This window comes from Hyla sarda, chromosome 11 (assembly GCF_029499605.1).
Source record: "Hyla sarda isolate aHylSar1 chromosome 11, aHylSar1.hap1, whole genome shotgun sequence".
NCBI classification, from domain to species: domain Eukaryota; kingdom Metazoa; phylum Chordata; class Amphibia; order Anura; family Hylidae; genus Hyla; species Hyla sarda.
Genome location: NC_079199.1, coordinates 22,649,676 through 22,671,797, shown reverse-complemented (window position 1 = coordinate 22,671,797; position 22,122 = coordinate 22,649,676). Strand labels below are relative to the sequence as shown.

Genomic DNA, 22,122 nt, shown 5'->3' with positions numbered 1-22,122 from the left:
CTGGTGACACGAAAACAATAGGGAAAGTACGCTCGCGCGGTAACATTGGCTGAGGTCACGTGATGCTGGGGCAGTGAGTTCGCGGGGCGGGCGGGCGGGCGGCCGTGTATGAGGTGATCTTTGTTGTCGCCCTGGGGGCGGCGGTCACGTGACGGTGTCCTCTTACTGACAGTCCAAAGTAGGTCAAGTGAAACAAAACGAACTCGTTTTGGTGATTAGGTCATCCACATATCCGCCGACTACGGTGTTTCCCAACCATGGTGACGCCAGAGGTTGCAAAACTACAACTCCCAGCATGCCCTGTCAGGGCATGCTGTGAAGTGTAGTTTTGCAACAGCTAGGTTGGGAAACATCGTGTTATCTGAGCAAAACTCTGATTTCTGTCAAAATTGTTTCTTTGAAGGCCCTTTGGTTGTGAAGTTATCATGTCTGACCTTTTTAAAACCTTAAGGAGGCCGCCTGTTTTTATCTTAAAGAGGTACTCCCCCCCCCCCTATACATTATATCCCCTATCCAAAGAATAGGGCAGTGGTCTTCAACCTGCGGACCTCCAGATGTTGCAAAACTACAACCCCCAGCATGCCCGGACAGCCGTTGGCTGTCCGGGCATGCTGGGAGTTGTAGTTCTGCAACATCTGGAGGTCCGTAGGTTGAAGACCACTGGGATAGGGAATAAGATGTCTGATCACAGGGGTTCCGTCACGCCCCCTCCCATAGACTTGCATTGAGGGGGCGTGACGTCACAAGCCTCCGACACTGCACCTAACGCTCTAAACGAACGCCGGGTGCAGCAGGGAGATCGCGGGGGTCCCCAGCGGCGGGATCCTCAGGATCAGACCTCTTATCCCCTATCGTTTGGATAGGGGATAAGATGTATAGGGGTGGAGTACCCCTTTAAGGTAAAAACAGGCGGCCTCCTTAAGGGGTTATAAAGGTCGCACATGATAACTTCACAACCAAAGGGCATAACCCTTCAAAAAAAAACAAGTTTGACAGGAAATCACTTCAGCACAAAAAGTCACCCAAAAAAAAGTTGCGCAAACCATCTATGAGACAAATTTGAGCCTTTTTAAACCAAGAAAACTTGTTTAAAATTCGTGATAAATCTCCCCCTTTGTCTTTATTGTCCTTTTTCGTTTTTTTCCACCTCTCATTCTTTTTTTCTATTTTATTTTTTAACTGTAAATTTTTATTAAGGGATTTTTATGGTTACAAATCCAAAAGGAACAGGCAAATAACATCATAAAGGGCCAAAGACCCAGTTACAGTCGGTAAAACAATGAATAAAGAAAGACATATAAGGCCTACGAGAGCAACCAACGTAAAACAAAAGCCCCAATACCGGGATACAAGCACATGAAGGCCAGGATTCGGACCATGAAGAAGGCTCATGAAGGCGTGAGACTTCTCGCCAGCAAATCTAGGCAGTCAAGCCCAGAGAGCTACAAACAAGGGGGGGGGGGGGGGGGGGTTGGAGGAGACAAAAAGGGACCACGAAGACCAACACACAACAACCACAAAGACCAGTAAGGAAAAGAGAAGGAGGAAGGAAAGAGAGGCAGGAGGGATCAAGGAGGCTGTTGGTCAGAAAAGCGGTCCCATGGTTCCCAGACAGAGAGGAATAAGGAAACAGAGTTGTTCAAAGAAGCTTTGAGAGATTCCAAAGAACAGATCTCATGAATACAAGTTAACAAATCAGTTTCAGAGGGAGGGAGAGACCTCTTCCAACACTTGGCAATAAGGGCCTTAGCGGCTGAAGCAATATGCATAAAGAGCTTAAAAGGCTTCTTAGACAAAGCACTATAAGACAAGTGTAGAAGATAAACAAGGGGGTCCAGAGGGACAGAAACACCCAAGACTGGGTTTCCTTATAGGCAGTGCAGATAGAAGCCTTGGACGCCCGCTCCCAAATAATATGCCACTGAAGTAAAGTAATAGCAGTATTTAAAACAGCCTCCAAGCGACCCATATAGTGGTGAGACGAAGGATCACCATCAGGGGGGTGAAGAAATGAGTTGCTATCGGAGGGAAGTCTTCTCATCTGAGGTCCACTACGACATTACCTTTCGAAGCCAGTAGGTTGGGAAACCACTGTAGAAAACATAAAATGTCGCAATTGCAGGTAGTGGAATCGCTCAGAAGATGGGGGGATCCCAGCGGGAGGCCAGTTGTTCAAAAGACAGGAAGGAACGAGATAGTGGGTCAACTATGTCGGCCCAGCAGAAGAGACCCTGGAATCCCCATTTCTGCACCATAGCAGAAGACAGGCTAGAAGGAAAGTTGGGATGATAGAGGAAAAACTAAATAGGGGAGGGGGAAGAAAACAGTTTGAACTTCCCAGAACAGTACCACCAAACATATTTAGAAAAAGACATGGGACCCAAAAGAGGAGAAAGAGAAATAGTGAGCACACCAAAGGAGGGTATTAGGGTGAATTGGGGCTAGCCACAGCATCTCCAGTTCCATCTAGCAGCTATAGTGCAGTAAGAAAGTTGCCAGTGATACCACATTTCTGGAGGGTAGCAAAACTAAACAGCCACCCCAGACTATCAAAGACCTTTTCTGCATCTAAACTGAGAATCAACACCTGTTTGGACCTCCAATTGATTAAATCAACAAGATCCACCACCCTCCTGGTATTGTCACCTCCCTGGCGGCAAGGGATAAATCCAACCTGATCCTTATGGATAAGGGAAGGGAGGAAGGAGCAGAGCCAGACAGCTAAAACCTTAGAAAAGAGTTTCAGATCAGAATTGAGGAGGGCAATGGGTCTATAACTAGAGCAATCATGAGGATCCTTACCAGGTTTAGGTATTAGGGTGATTAAATAGTGCAAAAAGGACTGTGGGATCTCCTCACCCCCTTGAAGGAATTGAAAAGAGGAACAAGTTAAGGTACAAGAATAGATGAGTAAGTCTTATTGTACAAATACGTGAACCCGTCTGGGCCGGGGGGAGCGACCAGCAAGAAGAGATTTAAGGACCTGCAGGAGTTCCTCACCAGTAATAGGGGCATTAAGAACCTCACGATCAGCCTCCGACAAAGTGGGCAGGCCACATCGGGAGAGATAAGAATCAAGGGCAGCTGCACGCTCCACCGGATCAGATGAAGAGACATACGAGGGACCTCAGGAGGACTACATTGGACCAACGGAGAGGAGACTTGAATATCGGAATCCTGAAGCAAAAGAGCAGGGAGATGGGACCTAAAAGAAGGTAAGAGTGAGAAAGGAAAGGAAACAAAAGGGCAACAGAAAGACCAACAGACAACAAGCAAAAGGACAGGACCACAAAAGACAAAACAAAAACAGAACAGAGCAAAAAATTGAACCATTGACCAATCAGCCAATGTGGAGGCCAAGACCACCAAGGTAGACAATAAGCCAAAGCATAGGCAGTCCATTGCCACAGCCTCAAGGGGGAAAATGGGTCAATGTCACCAAAAAGTAAACGCCAAGAGGTCATACACCCCAGCCCGAGGCCACGTCAGAAGGACACAGTCTGAAAAAGAAACTATGAATGACCAAAAATACAACATTATAATAACAGTAGTAAATATGCAAAAACACGATAATATAGCAATAAACTAAAACTCTGTAGTAATCAGGGGAAGTAACGGATCCTAGTAACGTCCCGAGGCAAGAAGCAGAAAAGAGGTATCAGGCCCCAGTCGGAAGCTCAGGGGGGAGTCCGTGGGGAGCCCCCAGTGAATTTTTGTCACTGTGTCACTTTTTACGTGTTGTGTGTTCACAGAATTGTTAGGATGCGGTAGCTCTTCTGGGTGTCCCTCCTAGCGGTCTTGGGGAGGTGTGTGTGGCCATTAGGTTCCGCACCTCCCTGCAAAAACCCTGGGTACTCCTGCATGGGCAGGGTACCGACCGTTATCGGCTCTGCGGGCGGATACCTTGGCTAACGCCAGGGGGGATGCCGGGAGCATTTGTGGTCCCTTAGTAGCTTCGGCGAAAAGGGACATCGAACCTGGAACCTCGCAGGTACCTTTTAGTCCGGAGGCGAAGGGTAAGGTTTGTTAGGGGGCCTCTCTCCTATCGGAGAAGGGCTTGTGATAGACCACATCCTTTGTGCACTTTTTTTTTAGTGTAACACGTTTGCACTTTTTCTTTCACTTTGGGTTATTCGAGACCACGTTCCTCAGCTCTTAAAAAGTTAAGCCTGAGCAGGTCAGATCAGCCTCCGAAATGGCATCCCAGGACGGAGTGGCTGTGACTTGCATGGGAGGCACCAAGGGCCCTGTGGAAAGTGGAGGACTCCCCTGGGAGGGCAGCCGGGAGGCACCAGTAGCCATCTTGTGTGCTGACATGACCCTCTGTGGCATGGGAGAAGCAGGAGGGACGTAGCTAGCAGAGAGAGAGAGGCTCAGGGGGCAATGAGAAGGGAGGGGGGGGGGGGGTCAGGCAACACAAACCAAGACCCCTCCGAGGTGGACGATAACACAGAGGAGGGCAGTTCAGACCCCCCAGGCAGGAGATGCAGGTGAGGAGTGTGCAGAGTAGAGGAGGGTCAGCAGAGGACACCTGCAGGCAGGAGGGGGATGAGGGAGATCCTCGGACCAGTGAAGCCCAAGATGGCGGCCCTGTGCACAGGGAGGGGGAGGAGGCCAAAGTCCCCGCAGGTACTGGCAGCTAAGCGGCACTCGGGACTGGGATTCCTGGCCGACAGGCTGGGGGAATCACTCACTGCCAGGTCCGGATGGGTAGGAGATGCAGTAGGCACCCCAGCAGGAGCGGTGTCAGGGACTGGAACCTCAGAGGTCTCCACAGAAGAGCAGGATGGGGGGGCGGCCGGACCGCCGCACAGAGCCGGGTCAGAACAGCGGGGACAGGCAGCAGCTGTCGGGAAGGCGTCTGCAGGTCCTTCGGAGCAGGTAGCTGGAGCACAGCAAGGTCCGCAGCCGGGTCAGAGGTAGGACCCTGGGAGCGAGACCGCAGGCCTTGCGTAGGGCCTGTAATGGCGGGCAGGCAGTCTGGTGCAGAGGCCGGAGACGCCCGAAGGTAGTGGAGAATGCCTCCAGGCAGAGCGGGAGACAGCTGGGTGATGGAGGAAGGCTTCTTGGAACATTGGGAGGTCCTCCCCATCTAAGGTAACAGGGTCATCAGGAGTTTCGGGCTAGTTTACAGCCACAGGAGCGGGAGCAGACCTAGTGTGCGGCCATCTCTGTTGGTTCCACCCCCCTTCTGCCTCACATTCTAATAACCATAACGCTTTTAATTTCCCACCTACAGACCCATATGAGGGCTTGTTTTTGTGAAGACATCACTCATTTTACCACAAAATATATAAAGAAACTAAAAAAATTATAATTGTGGGACAAAGTAGGGGGAAAAAATGAAATGCTGTTTGCAACTTTTAAAGGGTTTTATTTCTACACAGTGGACTTTTCTGTAAAAATTAGGTGTTATCTTTGTTCTGTATGTCCATACGATTACGGCGATACCCAATTTGTATTCGTTTTCCTTTATTATACTATTTAGTAAAAATTAAAGCTTTTTGTAAGAAAATAAGTATGCTGAAATGTGTTCTCTTCTGACCCTTAATGCACTTATTTTTCAATATACGGGGATGTATGAGAGCTCATTGTGCCGTGATCTGTAATTTTTATTCCTACCATTGTTGTTTTATTGGGACTTTTTGATTTGGACATTGGTATTTTTTTATGTTTACACAATTCACCGTGCGGTTTTAATAATGTTATATTTTAATCGTTTGGACATTTCTGCTCATGTTTATTTTTGTTTACATAATTTTATTTGAAAAATGGGAAATGGGGAGTGAATCAAACTTTTATTAGGGAAGGGGCTTATTGACATTTATTTATTTTTACTATTTATCTTTTGATTACAAAGAATGTCCAATGCTGTGCCATAGCACAGCACTGATCAGAGTTATCAGGGCACAACTTGTACAGGCTGCCTGCACAGATGGAGCACCGATTGGACAGAGCATGGTAAGAGTATGGTAAGAGACATACGGCCGTCCTCTCAGCTGATGGGGATGCCATTTTGGTCTCTGGCAACTGCATGTTGGCACCCTTAGACGCTGATAGAGCTCACATGCTCTTTGGGAAAGCTGCCCACCCACTGTATTGTAGCGACCCCCCCCCCCCATAACCCCCCCGACCATGTGACTTCTGATGTATTGTCTCTGGCCACATGGAACTCCAGACAATACTAAATCAAATCCCTTGCATTTCCTGCTATAGGTCCCGTGCGTGAAACCGGGAAAAGAAGCTGCACAGAGATAATAAATGCATATCACATACGAACAAAACAGGGGAAAAGACATGAAAAAAATTAAAACAGAATACCCCTTTAACTTTACTGGGTTAATTATGCAGAAAGCAATAAAGTAATAAACATTCCAGGCATATGATGAAATGTGAGGTCTACTAAAGGTTACAATGATAAGATTCAAAGGACAGGAAGTTTAACATGACAAATCTCCTTGAATTAAAGCACATGGTCATTATGACATGACAGTTGTGCCCCTTCCAGACAATGACCGTTAAAGTAAAAAAAAAAAAAAAAAAAAAAGGGGGACTGAAAGGGGTACTCCGGTGCTAAGTCTTAGCGCAGGAGTACCCCTTTAACGGACGTTCTTGATGGGGCGCAACCATAGTGTGAAAGTAGTCTAAGATTAAAAACTTATGGGGGAAAAAAAACATACTGAAGGTTATAGAGGGGCGTTTCTGTTTCAGGGGGCCTCTATAAGCCAGTGTAGACAGCTATGAAAAGCAAATTTCCCAACCGTCTGGAAGCAGTTTATGGCAAACTTGTAAGGCCAGGTTCACACTATGAAATCTCTGGCAGGAGATTTCATAGTGTAAACCTGGCCTTACATGTTAGGACTGTACATACATTGCGGTCTCCATAGATGGCAAAGTATTCCAGGTGAATTCCCTAAAAGAGTGAGCAGAACGTTTGCCACCCAAATTCCGTAGTGTGCACTGTGCAGTGGTATCCCATTGACAGCAATGGGATTTTGTTGCATCAGAATTTCCAAGTCGAATTTCAAAGCGGAATACCACTCGGAAAATTCCGTTGTGTGAACGCAGCCTCTGCTATCAGGATCACGTTCTTATGAATATAAAAATTATTTTTTGGTTATTCTCATGGTGGTGGCTGATGCTCATTGCATATTTGTTGCCATTGATGTTGGCACCTATGGCATTACAGTGGACTCTCAGGTTCTGCAAACACCACAGTTTGACCTGCAAATATTCAAAAATAGCATGACGCACCCAGCCATTCAAACTTTTCCAGGTACCACACAACCAGTCTCCACTGTGATCATATGGAATGAGACTTTTCCTGTAATGGGGTACTCCACCACTGGCCAGCGTCCAGAACTAAATGTTCCGAACGCTGCTTTCACGCTGCCGGGGTCGGCCACGCCACCTTATGACATCACGACCACGGCCCCTCAATGCAAGTCTATGGGAGGGGGCGTGAAGGTCGTCACGCTCCCTCCCATAGACTTGCATTGAGGTGCATGGTCGCGACATCATAAGGGGCATTGCCAACCCGTACAGCACAAAAACAGCTTTGGGACATTTCATTCCGAATGCTGGCCAGTGGAGTACCCCTTTAATATTGAACCTGCTGCACAATCGGCACGCCTGTCAGTACCGATTGTGCAGCGAAGTGAAATCTTTCTCACAGAGGAGGAGGAGGATCAGTACAGAAGAGGAAGGCGTCTACTAGGAAGATCCAGGACGGATGTCACAGGAACGCCCCATTTGCACCAAGTTACCTTATTTGCATAAGAAGAATAATGGAAGAAAGAAGCCACAGATTTTTAAATGGTAAGTACCATTGTCATAAGCGTCACCTGCGCTACTGGACAATTCCTGTTATGGATAGAGATGGCAGCAGGGAGCACCATATCTGACTGGAAAGACTACACAACTTCCTACAAAGCATACAGCAGCTGAAAAGTACTGGGAGGCTAGAGGTTTTTTTGTTTAATAGAAGTAATTTACAAATCTGTATAAATTTCTGAGAACAGTTGATTTGAAAAAAAATTCTCCTGAATACCCCTAAATCGTACTTGTGATATATATAATAATGTTTCTATATGTTACTGATTAGGTAATGTAGATTATTTACATGTCTTTTTTATGTGTTTAGCTTTTGTATTTGGCTCACAAATCTCTCCATTCTCCTGCTCACTCATTGTGACATCCACTGCTCAAGAAGGGACATGTCCGAGGCAAGCACTGATCCCGACCTCACTAACCATGCATTTACTTCCTCCCTGAGTCTGCTGTGCTGGGTCTCTTTATTCACTGCAGGCTGCTCTGTAACCCCCTCCTCTCTGGTTTCTGCTAGGCTGTCCAGGCATGCTGGGAGTTATGCTTTGTAACAGTATGAGGCACACGGCTCTAAATTTGGATAACCACTTTAGGGATTTCTTAATAAACTAGGTATCAGACCATTGACCTTATGCTGGCAGTAGTTCAAAAGAACAATAAAGAACTAAAATCAGTGGCTATTGGATTTATACCCCGAATTGTTCTATAGAGGCAGCGAATATAGTGTTTATGGTTTTGCAAATACAATAAATAAAAAAATGTACGAAACAAACAAAACAGTGAAATTACAATCGTGGTACAATAAAATGCTTTTAACACAATAATACATCATAAAGATTTCACAAATATTCCAGGAAAAAACTAAAGAAAGCTGAAAAATAACAGTAAAAACTGTGTTATTCTTCAGTCGATAGAACATATAAATATGTAACTGTAGCTTATAAAACACCTTCAGCTATTTAGTCGTTTTAAAGGGTCATGTTTGTTCATGCCCCAATGTAGCTGTGGATTGGCTGTTTATTTTTGTCTGCATATATAAAGGCAGGCTTTGGTGTATTACTGTGTTGCACTTGTAGGAGGAAGCAGTAGAGGCGACACATAAACTGCAGATTCTTAGTACTTGCTGATCCTATGATCGAAGTGTCTCTGCTCAGCCTTTTCCATTAGTGGTATTGGTCATTGGATAGGGGATAAGATGTTTTCAGCAGAGTAAGGGCTGGGTTCACATCACGTTTTCTTCTATATGGGAGCGCATACGGCAGGGAAGAGCTAAAACCTCGCGCTCCCGTATGCCTTCGTATGCGCTCCCGTATGTAATTCATTTCAATGAGCCGGCCGGAGTTAAACGTTCGGTCTGGTCGGCTCATTTTTGCGCTGTATGCGCTTTTCCCCGGACCTAAAACTGTAGTCAACCACGGTTTTAGGTCTGGTTGTAAAAGCACTTCGACCGGCTCATTGAAATGAATTACATACGGGAGCGCATAGAAAGGCATACGGGAGCACGAGGTTTTAGCTCCCCCTGCTGTATGCGCTCCTGTATGGGAGAAAACGTGATGTGCCTAAGTCAGATATGTCAAAGAGGCACGCCAGAAGATTTGACGGCCGGGGATCTGGGTGCTAGGATATCCACTGATCAATAAACCAAAGGGGAGGAAGTGTTTAGGTGAATGCTGCGTCTCCTAGTTGGTAGATGTGGATTGTCGTTTGTTATAAGAGTTTGTTCTAATGTATAATAACAACCTGTTAGTTTTTGAATTTATGCTGAGAAGCAAGTAGATCAAAATACAAATTGTGGATGTGTGTCTGTGTTTCTGTTTCTCTATTTTTGTTTTACAAGGGAACAACAATGTCTCATTGCTCAGAACTGATTCTGTCCTTTGTCTCTGTGCGGTGTGTTGTTTTTGGCTTTTGCTCAGAATTTGTGACTCCATGTGAAAATTCTGTGTGGATTCTGCACGGTAAGGGTGCATTCACACCACGTTTAGTCATTACAGGGACCAGATCCGGCTGGGGGGATACTACGGTTTTAGGTCCGGTCACAAAACAAAACTTGAGTCACTATCTGACACCGATCAGCGGGTCGGGTCCCCCCAGCCAGATCCGGTCCCTTTATCGACTAAACGTGGTGTGAACGCACAGTAAGTCAAATTCTATGCGGATGCCAAAAACAATACGTCATACAGAAATAAAAGGCCAAATCAATTCCGAGCATTCACTGAAAAGTCCGTCGTGTGAATCTGGCCTAAGTATCAACATTGAAACGCACAGCAATAAGGCCTCCAACATTAAAGGGGAACTTCCGTACTACATACGTTCTTGTCTTTTATCCACAGATGTCTGATTGCTGGAGGTCCGACTGCTGGGACCGAAACCCCAACACCCCCCGTCCCCCCCCCCCCCCCCCCCCGTGATTTCCTTCCTGCACAGAGAGACCTTTGCCCTGTGCACAGATTACTATTGACCCATGGCGCGGAGGCCGACACGCCGCCCCCAGGTATCTCTACGGGGAAACCGGAGATACAGCTTTCATGTATCTTCAGTTCAGCTTTCCCGTATAGTTACATAGAGGGGGCCCGTCAGCTACTGTTTCATGCGGTGGTTGACAGTAAGCTGTGCACAGAGCGGAGATCTCTCCATGCATAAGATTGTACATGGGGGTTCAGTGATTCCCCCCCCCCCCTGCGATCGGACACTTAACCTTCCTGTGGGTAGGGGACAAAAAGGTATCTACCAGAGTTCCCCTTTAAGACTAGCATCACAAGTTTACAAGCTCACGAGTCATCCAGGCTATAGAAACCTTTATGTTGAGTTCTTCACCCCTTTGTCATGTGATGTACAATGCTGTGCAATATGTTGCTGCTCCGCAAGCAAAGGATAATTAAAATACGTTCACTTTTGTTTATGCAAGGTTTGACTCCTCCACGGTAAACTTGGCGTCTACGAATCCTTCACTTTTGACAGGCAAGCAAGCAGTGCATTGTTTAATGATGGCCAACATGCATATAGTGAGTCAATCTTCTGCGTAAAAAAAAATAAAATAAGATTTTTTTTTATATTTGCCTAAACTACAAGGACAATTATTACCAGCATGTGGTTAGGATTCTATAATTGTAGTGAAATATAAATGTCTTCTAAATGCTAGAGCCTTATTCTCTGAAGGCAAGATGTGGGCTCATGGCCATAGACCAGTGTCTCCCAATCAGTGTGCCTCCAGCTGTTCCAAAACTACAACTCCCAGCATGCCCGGACAGCCAACGGCTGTCCGGGCATGCTGGGAGTTGTAGTTTTGCAACAGCTGCAGGCACACTGGTCTACCATAGACTGTATTTTCGGCTGTTCACACTAAATTCAAACTGTGTTGAAAACCACACACATATGCTATCTGGTACCCCAGAGGAAAACATTATTATTTTTTTTAAATCAACTGGTGCCAGAAAGTTAAACAGATTTGTAAATGACTTCTATTTAAAAAAGCTTAACCCTTCCAGTACTTATCAGCTGCTGTATTATACAGAGGAAGTTGTATAGATCTTTTCTGTCTGACCACAGTGCTCTCTGCTGACACCTCTGTCCATTTTAGGAACTGTCCCAGAGCAGGAGAGGTTTGCTATGGGGATTTGCTCCTGCTCTGGACAGTTCCTGACATGGACAGAGGCGTCAGCAGAGAGCACTGTGGTCAGACAGAAAAGAAATTCAAAAAGAAAGAACTTCCTGTGGAGCTTACAGCAGCAAAGTACTGGAAGGATGAAGATTTTTAAATAGAAGTCATTTACAAATCTGTATAACTTTCTGGCACCAGTTGATAAAAAAAAAAAAAAAAAAAATTGTTTCCCACCGGAGTACCCCTTTAATTGATGACATAATAGTGTTTCTCCCATGCCTTGGTCACGTGTCAGTCACATATAATATTAGAACAACCATGGAGAGCCACACCAAGAGGCCTAATATAGAAAAATTATACAGCACTTACAGTGTAATTGGTAGTTGCATGACATGAGTTACGTGTAAAGGGAAAAACCCGATCCCCCTGGTGTGGTTGAGCAAGAAACACTAATACAAGCCGCAGCATTATTTTTTGGCAAACTGGAAAGACTTTAGTATATCTTGGTTTTGTATGTAATAGTTTCAATTATAAATCTGAACGTGGTAACACACCCTATACCCTCGCTGTTACAATTGCAAATCACAATTTGACAGCTAAAGGGGTACTCCGGTGAGGGGAAAAAAAAATTCTAATCTACTGATGCTAGAAAGTTATACAGATTTGTAAATTACTTACTAATTACAAATCTTAATCCTTCCAGTACTTATCAGCTGCTGGAAGCTCCAGAGGAAGTTGTGTATAGTTCTTTCCAGTCTGACCACAGTGCTCTCTGCTGACACCTCTGTACGTGTCAGGAACTGTCTGGATCAGGAGAGGTTTGCTATGGGGATTTGCTCCTGCTCTGGACAGTTCTTGACACGGACAGAAGTGGCAGCAGAGAGCACTGTGGTCAGACTGGAAAGAACCACTTCCTCTCTGTTTTCAGACAAGAGTCTGATAGACAGGACAGGAGTGAGCACAGAGGAGTGCTAGTCAAGCCCTCACTCACCATGCATTCACTTCCTCCCTGAGTCTGCTGTGCGGTGCTGGGTCTTTTTATCCGATCAGTGCAGGCTGCTCTGTAACTCTGCTCTTCTCTGTTCTCATGCTGCAGTCTGATAGGACAGGAGTGAGCACAGAGAAGTGCTAGCCCCACCCTCATTTACTGGAGTTTGTGTCAACCTGTGCTTCAGCTGGGACAAAGATGATGCTGCAGCCAGACATGATTATGTTCTGGATGGTATGGGGACCCCTAGTGGTCTTTCTTATTTATAAGCCATGATTTCTATAAAAGGATAAAACATTTTTTATGAAGTATATGAGAAAGGTTAATGTTTTGCCAAGATGTACAACATATAAAAAGTTAGAAAGTATATAAACCTTTTCAATGTACCGCAAACTGTCTGTACTTTCTCAGCAGGAAGTGAGTTTCGTTTTTACTGACAATAGAAATATCAACAAGCTGCTAAGCATGTGTCTCGCATGAGTTACTCTGAGTTAAGCCTATAGCATTTCCTTTTACTGAAAATCAGGTCCTAGGAAAGGAATGTCCAGGAGGTCACATGATTTACAGGAAATCACAGCAGCGCGGATTAGATAGAAGTACCTCTTTAGCTTTTACTGTTAATTTGCATGTGATTGTGTTGACCTTGATGGATTTGTGTCGTTTTTTACTGTGTGTGTGTAACTATGGACTCCATAGGTGAGATTTATTATTAGGTGTTTAGCTACACGTTTTTAACCCTTTTAAAACTCAGCCATTTTGGCCCTTAAAAACTCAGCCATTTTGGCCTTAAAGGGATACTTTGGAGGAAAACTTTTTTTTTAAATTAACTAGTTGCCAAAAAGTTAAACAGATTTGTAAATTATTGTTGAAAAAGCCAGCACATAGGATGAAACCATGAAAAACTTTAATGAAAAAAATCCATAAAAACCTTGAGGGCAGCAGAACACATGGACATACAAAAATACAAAAAGCACAAGAAGAGTCACAATCACAATCCCACATCCCAGGTGAGCTGAGAACTCTCTTTTTTTCCAAATTTGAACATTACTTCTATAAAAAAAATATGAATCCCTCCAGTACATATCAGCTGCTGTATACTAGAGAAAGTTGTGTAGTTCTTTCCAGTCTGACCACAGTGCTCTCTGCTGACACCTCTGTCCGTGTCAGGAAATGTCCAGAGCAGGAGAGGTATGCTATGGGGATTTGCTCCTACTCTTGGACAGTTCCTGATACGGACAGAGGTGTCAGCAGAGAGCACTGTGGTCAGACTGGAAAGAACTACACACCTTCCTCTGGAGCATATAGCAGCTGATAAGTACTGGAAGGATTAAGATTTTTTAAATAGAAGTAACTTACAAATCTGTTTTCTGGCACCTGTTGATGTTTTACACCAGAGTACCCCTTTAAGGACCTGGTCAATTTTCATTTTTACACTATCGTTTTCTCCTATTTCCCTTCTAAAAATCATAACGCTTTCAATTTTGCACCTACATACCCATATAAGGCTTGTTTTTTGCATCGCCAATTATACTTTGTAATTAAATCACTTATTTTATAACAATCTGCAGCGAAACTGAAAAAAAAAAGTAATGGGGGGGGGGGGGGGGGGGGGGTTTGCTGGGAGCCCTTAGCTGTCCCTAAAACTACTGCCCTACTTGCCCATCCACCCTAAATGACGGATCGACAACTTGAAGCCGGTCCCTTCCTTGTGCTAAAGTGCATTGGCGTCAAAGTCAACAAAACAAACAGAACTGTACATGTCGGGAACAAGTCACAAACATAACGGAAATACAATAACCAACAAACAGATATATAAATACAGTTCAGAAACCGGAATCAAGCTTAACGGCAGATATGATAAAATGAACAAGACTAGATATGGGGATAAGTATACAGCAGACAAAAGCAGGAGATGCAGGGGATGAACAGGTAAACTGAATGTCGGAACACTAAACGGGTCAGGAAATCAAGAGCACTGTTCACACTGGACTCAGAACAAGGAACACACTAGACAACCCACTCCAATCATGGAGGGACAACAATACTAAAGCCGAATAGACTTCTAGCCAGCAGGCACTCTCAACCGAGTGATCAAGATACTGGCCTAGGAGGAAACAGAAATACTAAATACAAGCAAATACGGGTACAGGCACAAGACTCACTGCTAGATAGATGGATTAACCCAAGGCTCAGGAATTCTATCCTAAGAGTATGAGGATAACAAGGGCAAAACAGGACTGACAAAGTGTGAATACAGACTAAGGCAACACAAAGCAAATGCAGGATGAACAATACAAAATACTAAAACTCAACAAATGTACTTAAACAAAGCAGGCTAAAATCTATATCAAACAGGACAGATAACAGTGGTTAAAACTCAGGACATGTCTTCAAACACACATAGCTAAGGTGCATAATAAACCAGACATGGTCAGAGTACAGATCTAATTACCAGCAGAAAGTTCCAACAGAGCTCGGGTCTAAATAACCACACTCAAGATGCCATAGGCTGAGAGCATTAACTCTTCCCAAACCTGGGAGAATAGCACAGAAAGTGTTCAGACACAAAACTAATGTCTAAACAGGACCTAAAACAGAAAAAAGCAAAAATACAGAAACGGACATTACAAAAAACTCATTTGTGTGGTGAAATAAAAAAACAAATGCCATTTTGTAAATTTTGGGGGCTTTTGTTTCTATGCAGTGCACTTTTTCGGTAAAAATGACACCTTCTCTTTATTCTGTAGGACCATACGGTTACAAGGTACCCAATTTATTTTATTTATAACTACATGCACCAAAATTAGTGTAATTAAAATTGTCATATTCTGACCCCTATAACTTTTTAATTTTTCGGCATACCGGACTATACAAGGGCTGATTTTTTGTGCTGTGGTCTGTAGTTTTTATCAGTACTATTTTTGTTTTAATGGGACTTTTTGATCGCTTTTTATACATTTTCTTATGGTATATGAAGTGACCAAAAATGCACAATTTTGGACTTTGCTCTTTTTTACGTGTACGATATTGACCATCCGATTTAACGAACTTTATATTTTAATAGTTCCGACATTTACGCACGTGGCGGTACCACATATGTTTATGGTTATTTTTATTACATTATTTTATTAAAAAATGAAAAAAGGGGGAGGGGTGATTCAAACTTGTATAAGGGGAGGGGCTTATTCACATTTATTAACTTTTTTAAATTTTTTTTTCACATTTTCCTTTTTTTTTCTTTTTTTTTGCCTCCATAGGGGGCTATTACATGCAATCTTTGGATTGCATACACTGTTCAATGTTATCGGTGCTCTACATGGAATCTCCTTCAAATCACTTGTATGCCATGTTTTTTTTGCATAGGGAAGTAGAGGGAATTCAGTGAGGAAATTCTGATCACTTCCTCTGGCAAAATCTTACAGTAAAGAATTTCTTTTTTTGTTGATGTATGTTTTTCCTTTAGACATAGAGGATAACCCCTTGTAATAGTTGTAAATAGTAGATACTAAAAATAGTGCAAGAAAGAACAATTGGTAAACCAGTGACAGGGTCATGGGCACCCAAAGCGGACAGCAAAGACAAGCCTGTCTGGTCTGATCCAACAGTAGATCTACTGAAGCTCTAATTTAAAGGGGTATTCCAGGAAAAAACTTTTTTTTATATATCAACTGGCTCCAGAAAGTTAAACAGATTTGTAAATTACTTCTATTAAAAAATCTTAATCCTTTCAGTAGTTATGAGCTTCTGAAGTTAAGGTTGTTCTTTTCTTTCTAAGTGATCTCTGATGACATGTGTCTCGGGAACCGCCCAGTTTAGAAGCAAATCCCCATAGCAAACCTCTTCTAAACTGGGCGTTTTAATCTGTTTAACTTTCTGGAGCCAGTTGATATATAAAAAAAAGTTTTTTCCTGGATAACCCCTTTAAGTTAATGGGTTTTGCCTTGAACAACAGTTATCCACTATCCACAGGATTGGTGGGTGATACTTGTCTGATCACTGGGACTTCACCTGCCTTGCCTTGCCTGCCTTCCCTTTTTGAATGGAGCGGCAGTCAAACTTGGTAAAGGTGGCCAACCCCTTTAAAGGAAATCTGTCATCAGTATCACTTGCACTAACCTGTCATACAGGCTTGTAGTGCAGGTGATACTGCTCAAAATGATACTTATTGCATCCGGAACCGTCACGCCGTTATTGCTCGTTTTTGGAGTATGCAAATTAGTTCCTTAGGGCATGGGCTGATCTCCGACCCGAGCTCCGGGCACCTCGACGTAATCTTCGACCGGGCAGGTGCTCCGCCCGGCTCCTCTATATGCGTAACCCCCTCCCTGCTTGCGTGGCCGTGCTACTGTACATGCGAACCCCAACAAAACACTAGAGATAGCCGAGCACATTACAGATTTTCAGTCCCAGGTACCTGGTCCCAATGCACAGAATTAGCTGATCCACCTCAGCCATTGATTGACCAGGTGGGCATTCCCAGTCATTTCCTGTATTAGGGTACGTTCACACAAGCGGTTCCTCAGCGTGTATTATGCTGCGGATCCGCCACTGAAGGACCGCTGTAAGCAGCCTTTACAGGTGCCTGCTCGGAGCTGCAAATACTCTGCTACAAGCATGCACACTGAAGCGATGTGCGGGTTGCTGCGCATGCGCGGTGTACTTGCACACATCACGGCTGCTCCCCCTGCCCTATGAGCTAGGCCGAGAGCTGCCGCGATGTGCGAGTATACTGCGCATGCGTATTGCCGCTCCGAGCAGATACCTGTAAAGGCAGCATACAGAGGCTCTTCAGCGGCGGATCCGCAGCGTAATACGTGCTGGGGATCTGCTCGTGTGAACGTACACTTAAAACCAGATACCAGGAGGTAGAGATCATTGGGTCCCAGGCACTGTTAGGATTCGGCTAGCTGGATGTGGATCCTCTGTGTCAGCGAGGGATTGGCGAGGACCATGTCGGTGGACCGGTTCTAAGTTGCTACTGGTTTTCACCAGAGCCCGCCGCAAAGCGGGATGGTCTTGCTGCGGCGGTAGCAACCAGGTCGTATCCACCGGCAACGGCTCAACCTCGCTGACTGCTGAGAAGGCGTGGGACAGAAGGACTAGGCAGAGGCAAGGTCAGACGTAGCAGAAGGTCGGGGCAGGCGGCAAGGTTCGTAGTGAATAGCAACGGCAAGAGGTCAGGAACACTGGAAATGGCAAACACAGTGATAGCTTTCACTAGGCACAAAGGCAACAAGATCCGGCAATGAAGTGCAGGGGAAGTGAGGTTATAAGGACAGGGGGCAGGTGGAAGCTAATCAGACTGATTGGGCCAGGCACCAATCACTGGTGCACTGGCCCTTTAAATCTTAGAGAGCCGGCGCGCGCGCGCGCCCTAGAGAGCGGGGCCGCGCACGCCGGGACAGCACAAACGGGGAATGAGTCTGGTAAGCGGGCCGGGATGCGAATCGCGAAGGGGCGCATCCCGCATCGTGGATCGTATCACGGCTAGGGACATTATCGCAGCGCTCCCGGTCAGCGGGTCTGACCAGGGTGCTGCGAACAGGAGAACGCTGCGATCGCTCCGGGGAGGAGCGGGAACCCGGAGCGCTCGGCGTAACAGGCACAAGCGGGTAATTGAAAATAAAGTCCAAAAAGGTACTTTTTTTCTGGTTTATTCACCAAATAAAATAAATCATTTGCATTAAAATAATGATCACATCACATGATGTCTGACATCTGCTAAAATCCCAACAGTATCACAGATGGAGAAGGTAAATCTCATTTTATGTGAATCTCCCAGTCCACAGAAAGTTCTAAAGAAAGATTTTCTATCTTTAGGACGCAGAGGATCTTGTTGTATGTATAGTTCAGCTTTCTCTTCTTTCCCCCTGCAGTGAAAAAGAAGAAAACATGGACACATGAAGGTTTCTGACAATACTGGAATCTGCTAAATAAAGTTTGTTGTAGGAAAATGTAATCTGTTCTTTACAACTGCATGAATGAAGGGGTGAGGGGTGACGTCACATCTCATGCCGCCAGAAACCAGCGTTCTAAACATACTGTTTAAAATGCTGGGGGCTGTTATAGGGGTAGAATGTTAAAGGAGTACTCCGCCCCTAGACATCTTATCCCCTATCCAAAGGATAGGGGATAAGATGTCTGATCGTGGGGGTCCTGCTGCTGGGGACCACTGCGATCTCCCTGCTGCACCCAGCGTTTGTTTAGAGTGTCGGGTGCAGCCCCGGAGGCTCGTGACATCATGGTCACGCCCCCTCAATGCATGTCTATGGGAGGGGGTGTGACAGCCGTCACGCCCCTTCCCATAGACTTGCATTGAGGGGGCGTGGCTGTGACATCACGAGCAGGGCGTGAATGACATCATGAGCCCCCGCCCCGCATTGCCAGTCATCTAGGGTGGAACAGCCGAGATTGCGGGGGTCCCAGGGGACAGACCCCTGCGGTCAGACATCGTATCCCCTATCCTTTGGATAGGGAATAAGATGTCTAGGGGCAGAGTACTCCTTTAAAGCCCCATAAGACCTCACTTGAACCATAAATATCAATTGCCAGAGTTCTTACTATTTTTCTAGTTTTTATAACTAGTTAGTAATAAATAAAAACTAAAGCAATATAATCATGATACAGAACCGATTATCCCATGGTGGATCAGTGGTTAGCACTGTTGCCTTGCAGCGGCATGGGGTTTGTATGTGCCCCCAACACTTCAGTTTCCACCACCTCCAAAACAAATACTGTGGTTAAATTGTGAATCCGAATGAGAACAGGGGCCAATGTGATAATCTCTGCACAGTGTTATGGAATATGCCATTTGTATATATGAATAAAATAAATAAGTACATAATAAGTGACTAGTGGTGCTTTGTCTTAATAAAGAACATGGGATGCATATTGCACATAGCATATTTTAAAGTACAATACACATGAAAAATATGCCTTGTGAACATACCCTAAGGGCTCCTGTACACTACAGACTCTGCACACTGTGGAAATTCCACAGTAGAAATTCCAGTTCCAGACTCCACACAATGAACATGTTCTTTTGGCAGACGCATGTCCACCCAGTCATAGTGCCGATTCATTCCTGCTGCACACAGAATGGGCAAACATTCTGTAGTGTGCATGGGCCCTAAGGGTATATCCACATGAGGCAAATTTGTTGAAGACATTTCTAACTGTGACTAAAAATCAGTACCATGTGTCGGAATGGAGTTGTTTCTTCAACTTGTGCATGAAGTTCTGCAAACCCCATTCAAATGATTTGGACAGTCACAAAAACATGTGACTATAGTGTGTGCTTGTACTTAAAGGGGTACTCCGCCCTAAGACATCTTATGCCATATCAGTCACGCCCCCTCCCATAGACATGCATAGCAGGGGCGGGGTGTGACGTCACAATACTCCATCCCCGTGGTCGGCACTCAGCAGTTTGTGAGCTGGCAGCGTGGCGTGCCGCTCAAAAAGGTGGGCGCCGAATGCAAGATTGACCCACGCGGTCATACATCTTATCCCCTATCCTTTGGATAGGGGATAAAATTTCTTAGCGCCGGAGTACCCCTTTAAAGGGGTACTCTGCCGAAAAACATCTTATCTCCTATCCAAAGGATAGGTGATGAGATATCTAATCATGGGAGACCCCCGGGATTTCCCGCGTGGCACCTTAGTCATTTGTGCATGGAGCAAACTTCGCTCTGTGCAGGATGACTGGCGACTACAGCCGTCACGCCCCTTCCCATAGACATGAATGGAGGGGGCGTGGCATGACGTTATAAACACGGATGCTCCAAGCTTCCGTGTTTTGGAAGCCGCTGCTGCCGGCCCGGAGATCGCGGCGGGACCCCCGCGATCAGACATCTCATCCCCTATCCATTGGACAGGGGATAAGATGTTTCTTGGTGGAGTACCCCTTTAAGAAGCACACTATAGTATGAGATTGTTGTGTTTTGGTTCCATGCTTACCAGCTTGATGGACAATGACTTCAGATGGGGATTTCTTCACACCCATCACATGAACATTTTCCAGAGTGGATTTCGCTGGGTAGGAACCTACTTTGTCAGAAGATCTAAGGTAGCAATAAAATATAATAATAAAAAGCTGACATTTTTATATGACCTTTATTAGTTAATAATTATTGGACTGAAATTCCAAATACACAGTTTAATAAAGTAGAAAGCCTCTGTATACCAGCATAGAATGGTTGTCCTCAGTACACAGATTGTTATTCTATAGAAACCTCATACAGTGGGGCAAAAAAGTGTTTAGTCAGCCAATTGTGCAAGTTCTCCCACTTAAAAAGGTATCATAGGTATACCTCAATTATGAGAGACATAATGAGAAAAAAATCCATTAATTTAATCCATTAATCAGAATTTATTTGCAAATTATGGTGGAAAATTTGGTCACCTAAAAACAAGCAAGATTTCTGGCTCTCACAGACCTGAAACTTCTTCTTTAAGAGTCTCCTCTGTCCTCCACTCATTACCTGTATTAATGGCTTCTGTTTGAACTTGTAATCAGTATAAAAGACACCTGTCCACAACCTCAAACAGTCACAGTCCAAACTCCACTATGGCCAAGACCAAAGAGCTGTCAAAGGACACCACAAACAAAATTGTAGACCTGCACCAGGCTGGAAAGACGTAATCTGTAATAGGCAAGCAGCTTGGTGGGAAGAAATCAACTGTGGGATCTCCCTCGAACTGGGGCTCCACCCAAGATCTCACCCAGAGGTGTCAAAATGATCACAAGTGCGGTGAGAAAAAATCCCAGAACCACACGGGGGGACCTAGTGAATGACCTGCAGAGAGCTGGGACCAAAGTAACAAAGGTTACCATCAGTAACACACTACACCACCAGGGACTCAAATCATGCAGTGCCAGACGTGTTCCCCTGCTTAAGCCAGTACATGTCCGGGCCCATCTGAAGTTTTCTAGAGAGCATTTGGATTATCCAGAAGAGTATTCGGAGAATGTCATATGGTCAGATGACACTTTTTGGTAAAAACTCAACCCGTTGTGTTTGGAGGAGAAAGAATGCTGAGTTGTATCCAAAGAACACCAGACCTACTGTGAAGCATGGGGGTGGAAACATCATGCTTTGGGGCTGTTTTTCTGCTAAGGGACCAGGACGACAGATCCGTGTAAAGGAAAGAAAGAATGGGGCCATGTATCATGAGATTTTGAGTGAAAACCTCCTTCCATCAGCAAGGGCATTAAAGATGAAACGTGGCTGGGTCTTTAAGCATGACAATGATCCCAAATACACCGCCCGGGCAACAAAGGAGTGGCATCGTAAGAAGCATTTCAAGGTCCTGAAGAGGCCTATTCAGTCTCCAGATCTCAACCCCATAGAAAACCTTTGGAGGGAGATGAAAGTCCGTGTTGCCCAGCAACAGCCCCAAAACATCGCTGCTCTAGAGGAGATCTGCATGGAGGAATGGGCTAAAATACCAGCAACAGTGAAGACTTGTGAAGACTTACAGAAAACGTTTGGCCTCTGTCATTGCCAACAAAGAGTGTATAACAAAGTATTGAGATGAACTTTTGTTATTGACCAAATACTTATTTTCCACCAAAATTTACAAAACAATTCATTAAAAATCAGACAATGTGATTTTATGTAATTTTTTTTCTCATTATGGGGGAGATTTATGAAAGGATTTAGACTGGTTTTGCCTGTCTAAATTTGTCGCACAGAAAGTCGCA

The 22,122-nt window shown here is 44.8% G+C and overlaps 1 protein-coding gene and 1 long non-coding RNA gene across 2 annotated transcripts in view; one reads left to right on the top strand and one right to left on the bottom strand.

The window, feature by feature from the left end:
• Positions 1-89: 89 nt before the first annotated feature.
• On the top strand, positions 90-13,071 carry LOC130295897 (uncharacterized). The gene is made up of 3 exons (XR_008849040.1): positions 90-178; positions 7,676-7,818; positions 12,943-13,071. It is a non-coding gene; the product is annotated as an uncharacterized LOC130295897 (long non-coding RNA).
• Positions 13,072-18,063: 4,992 nt separating this feature from the next.
• GANC (glucosidase alpha, neutral C) overlaps positions 18,064-22,122 on the bottom strand; it is a 79,955-nt gene continuing 75,896 nt past the window's right edge. The window contains exons 26-27 of the mRNA XM_056545037.1: positions 20,376-20,479; positions 18,064-18,286 (exon numbers count right to left, since the gene is read on the bottom strand). Of these exons, the coding sequence (XP_056401012.1) occupies positions 18,177-18,286; positions 20,376-20,479 (214 nt within the window). The 3' untranslated portion in view covers positions 18,064-18,176. The remainder of the gene's footprint in view (positions 18,287-20,375; positions 20,480-22,122) is intronic.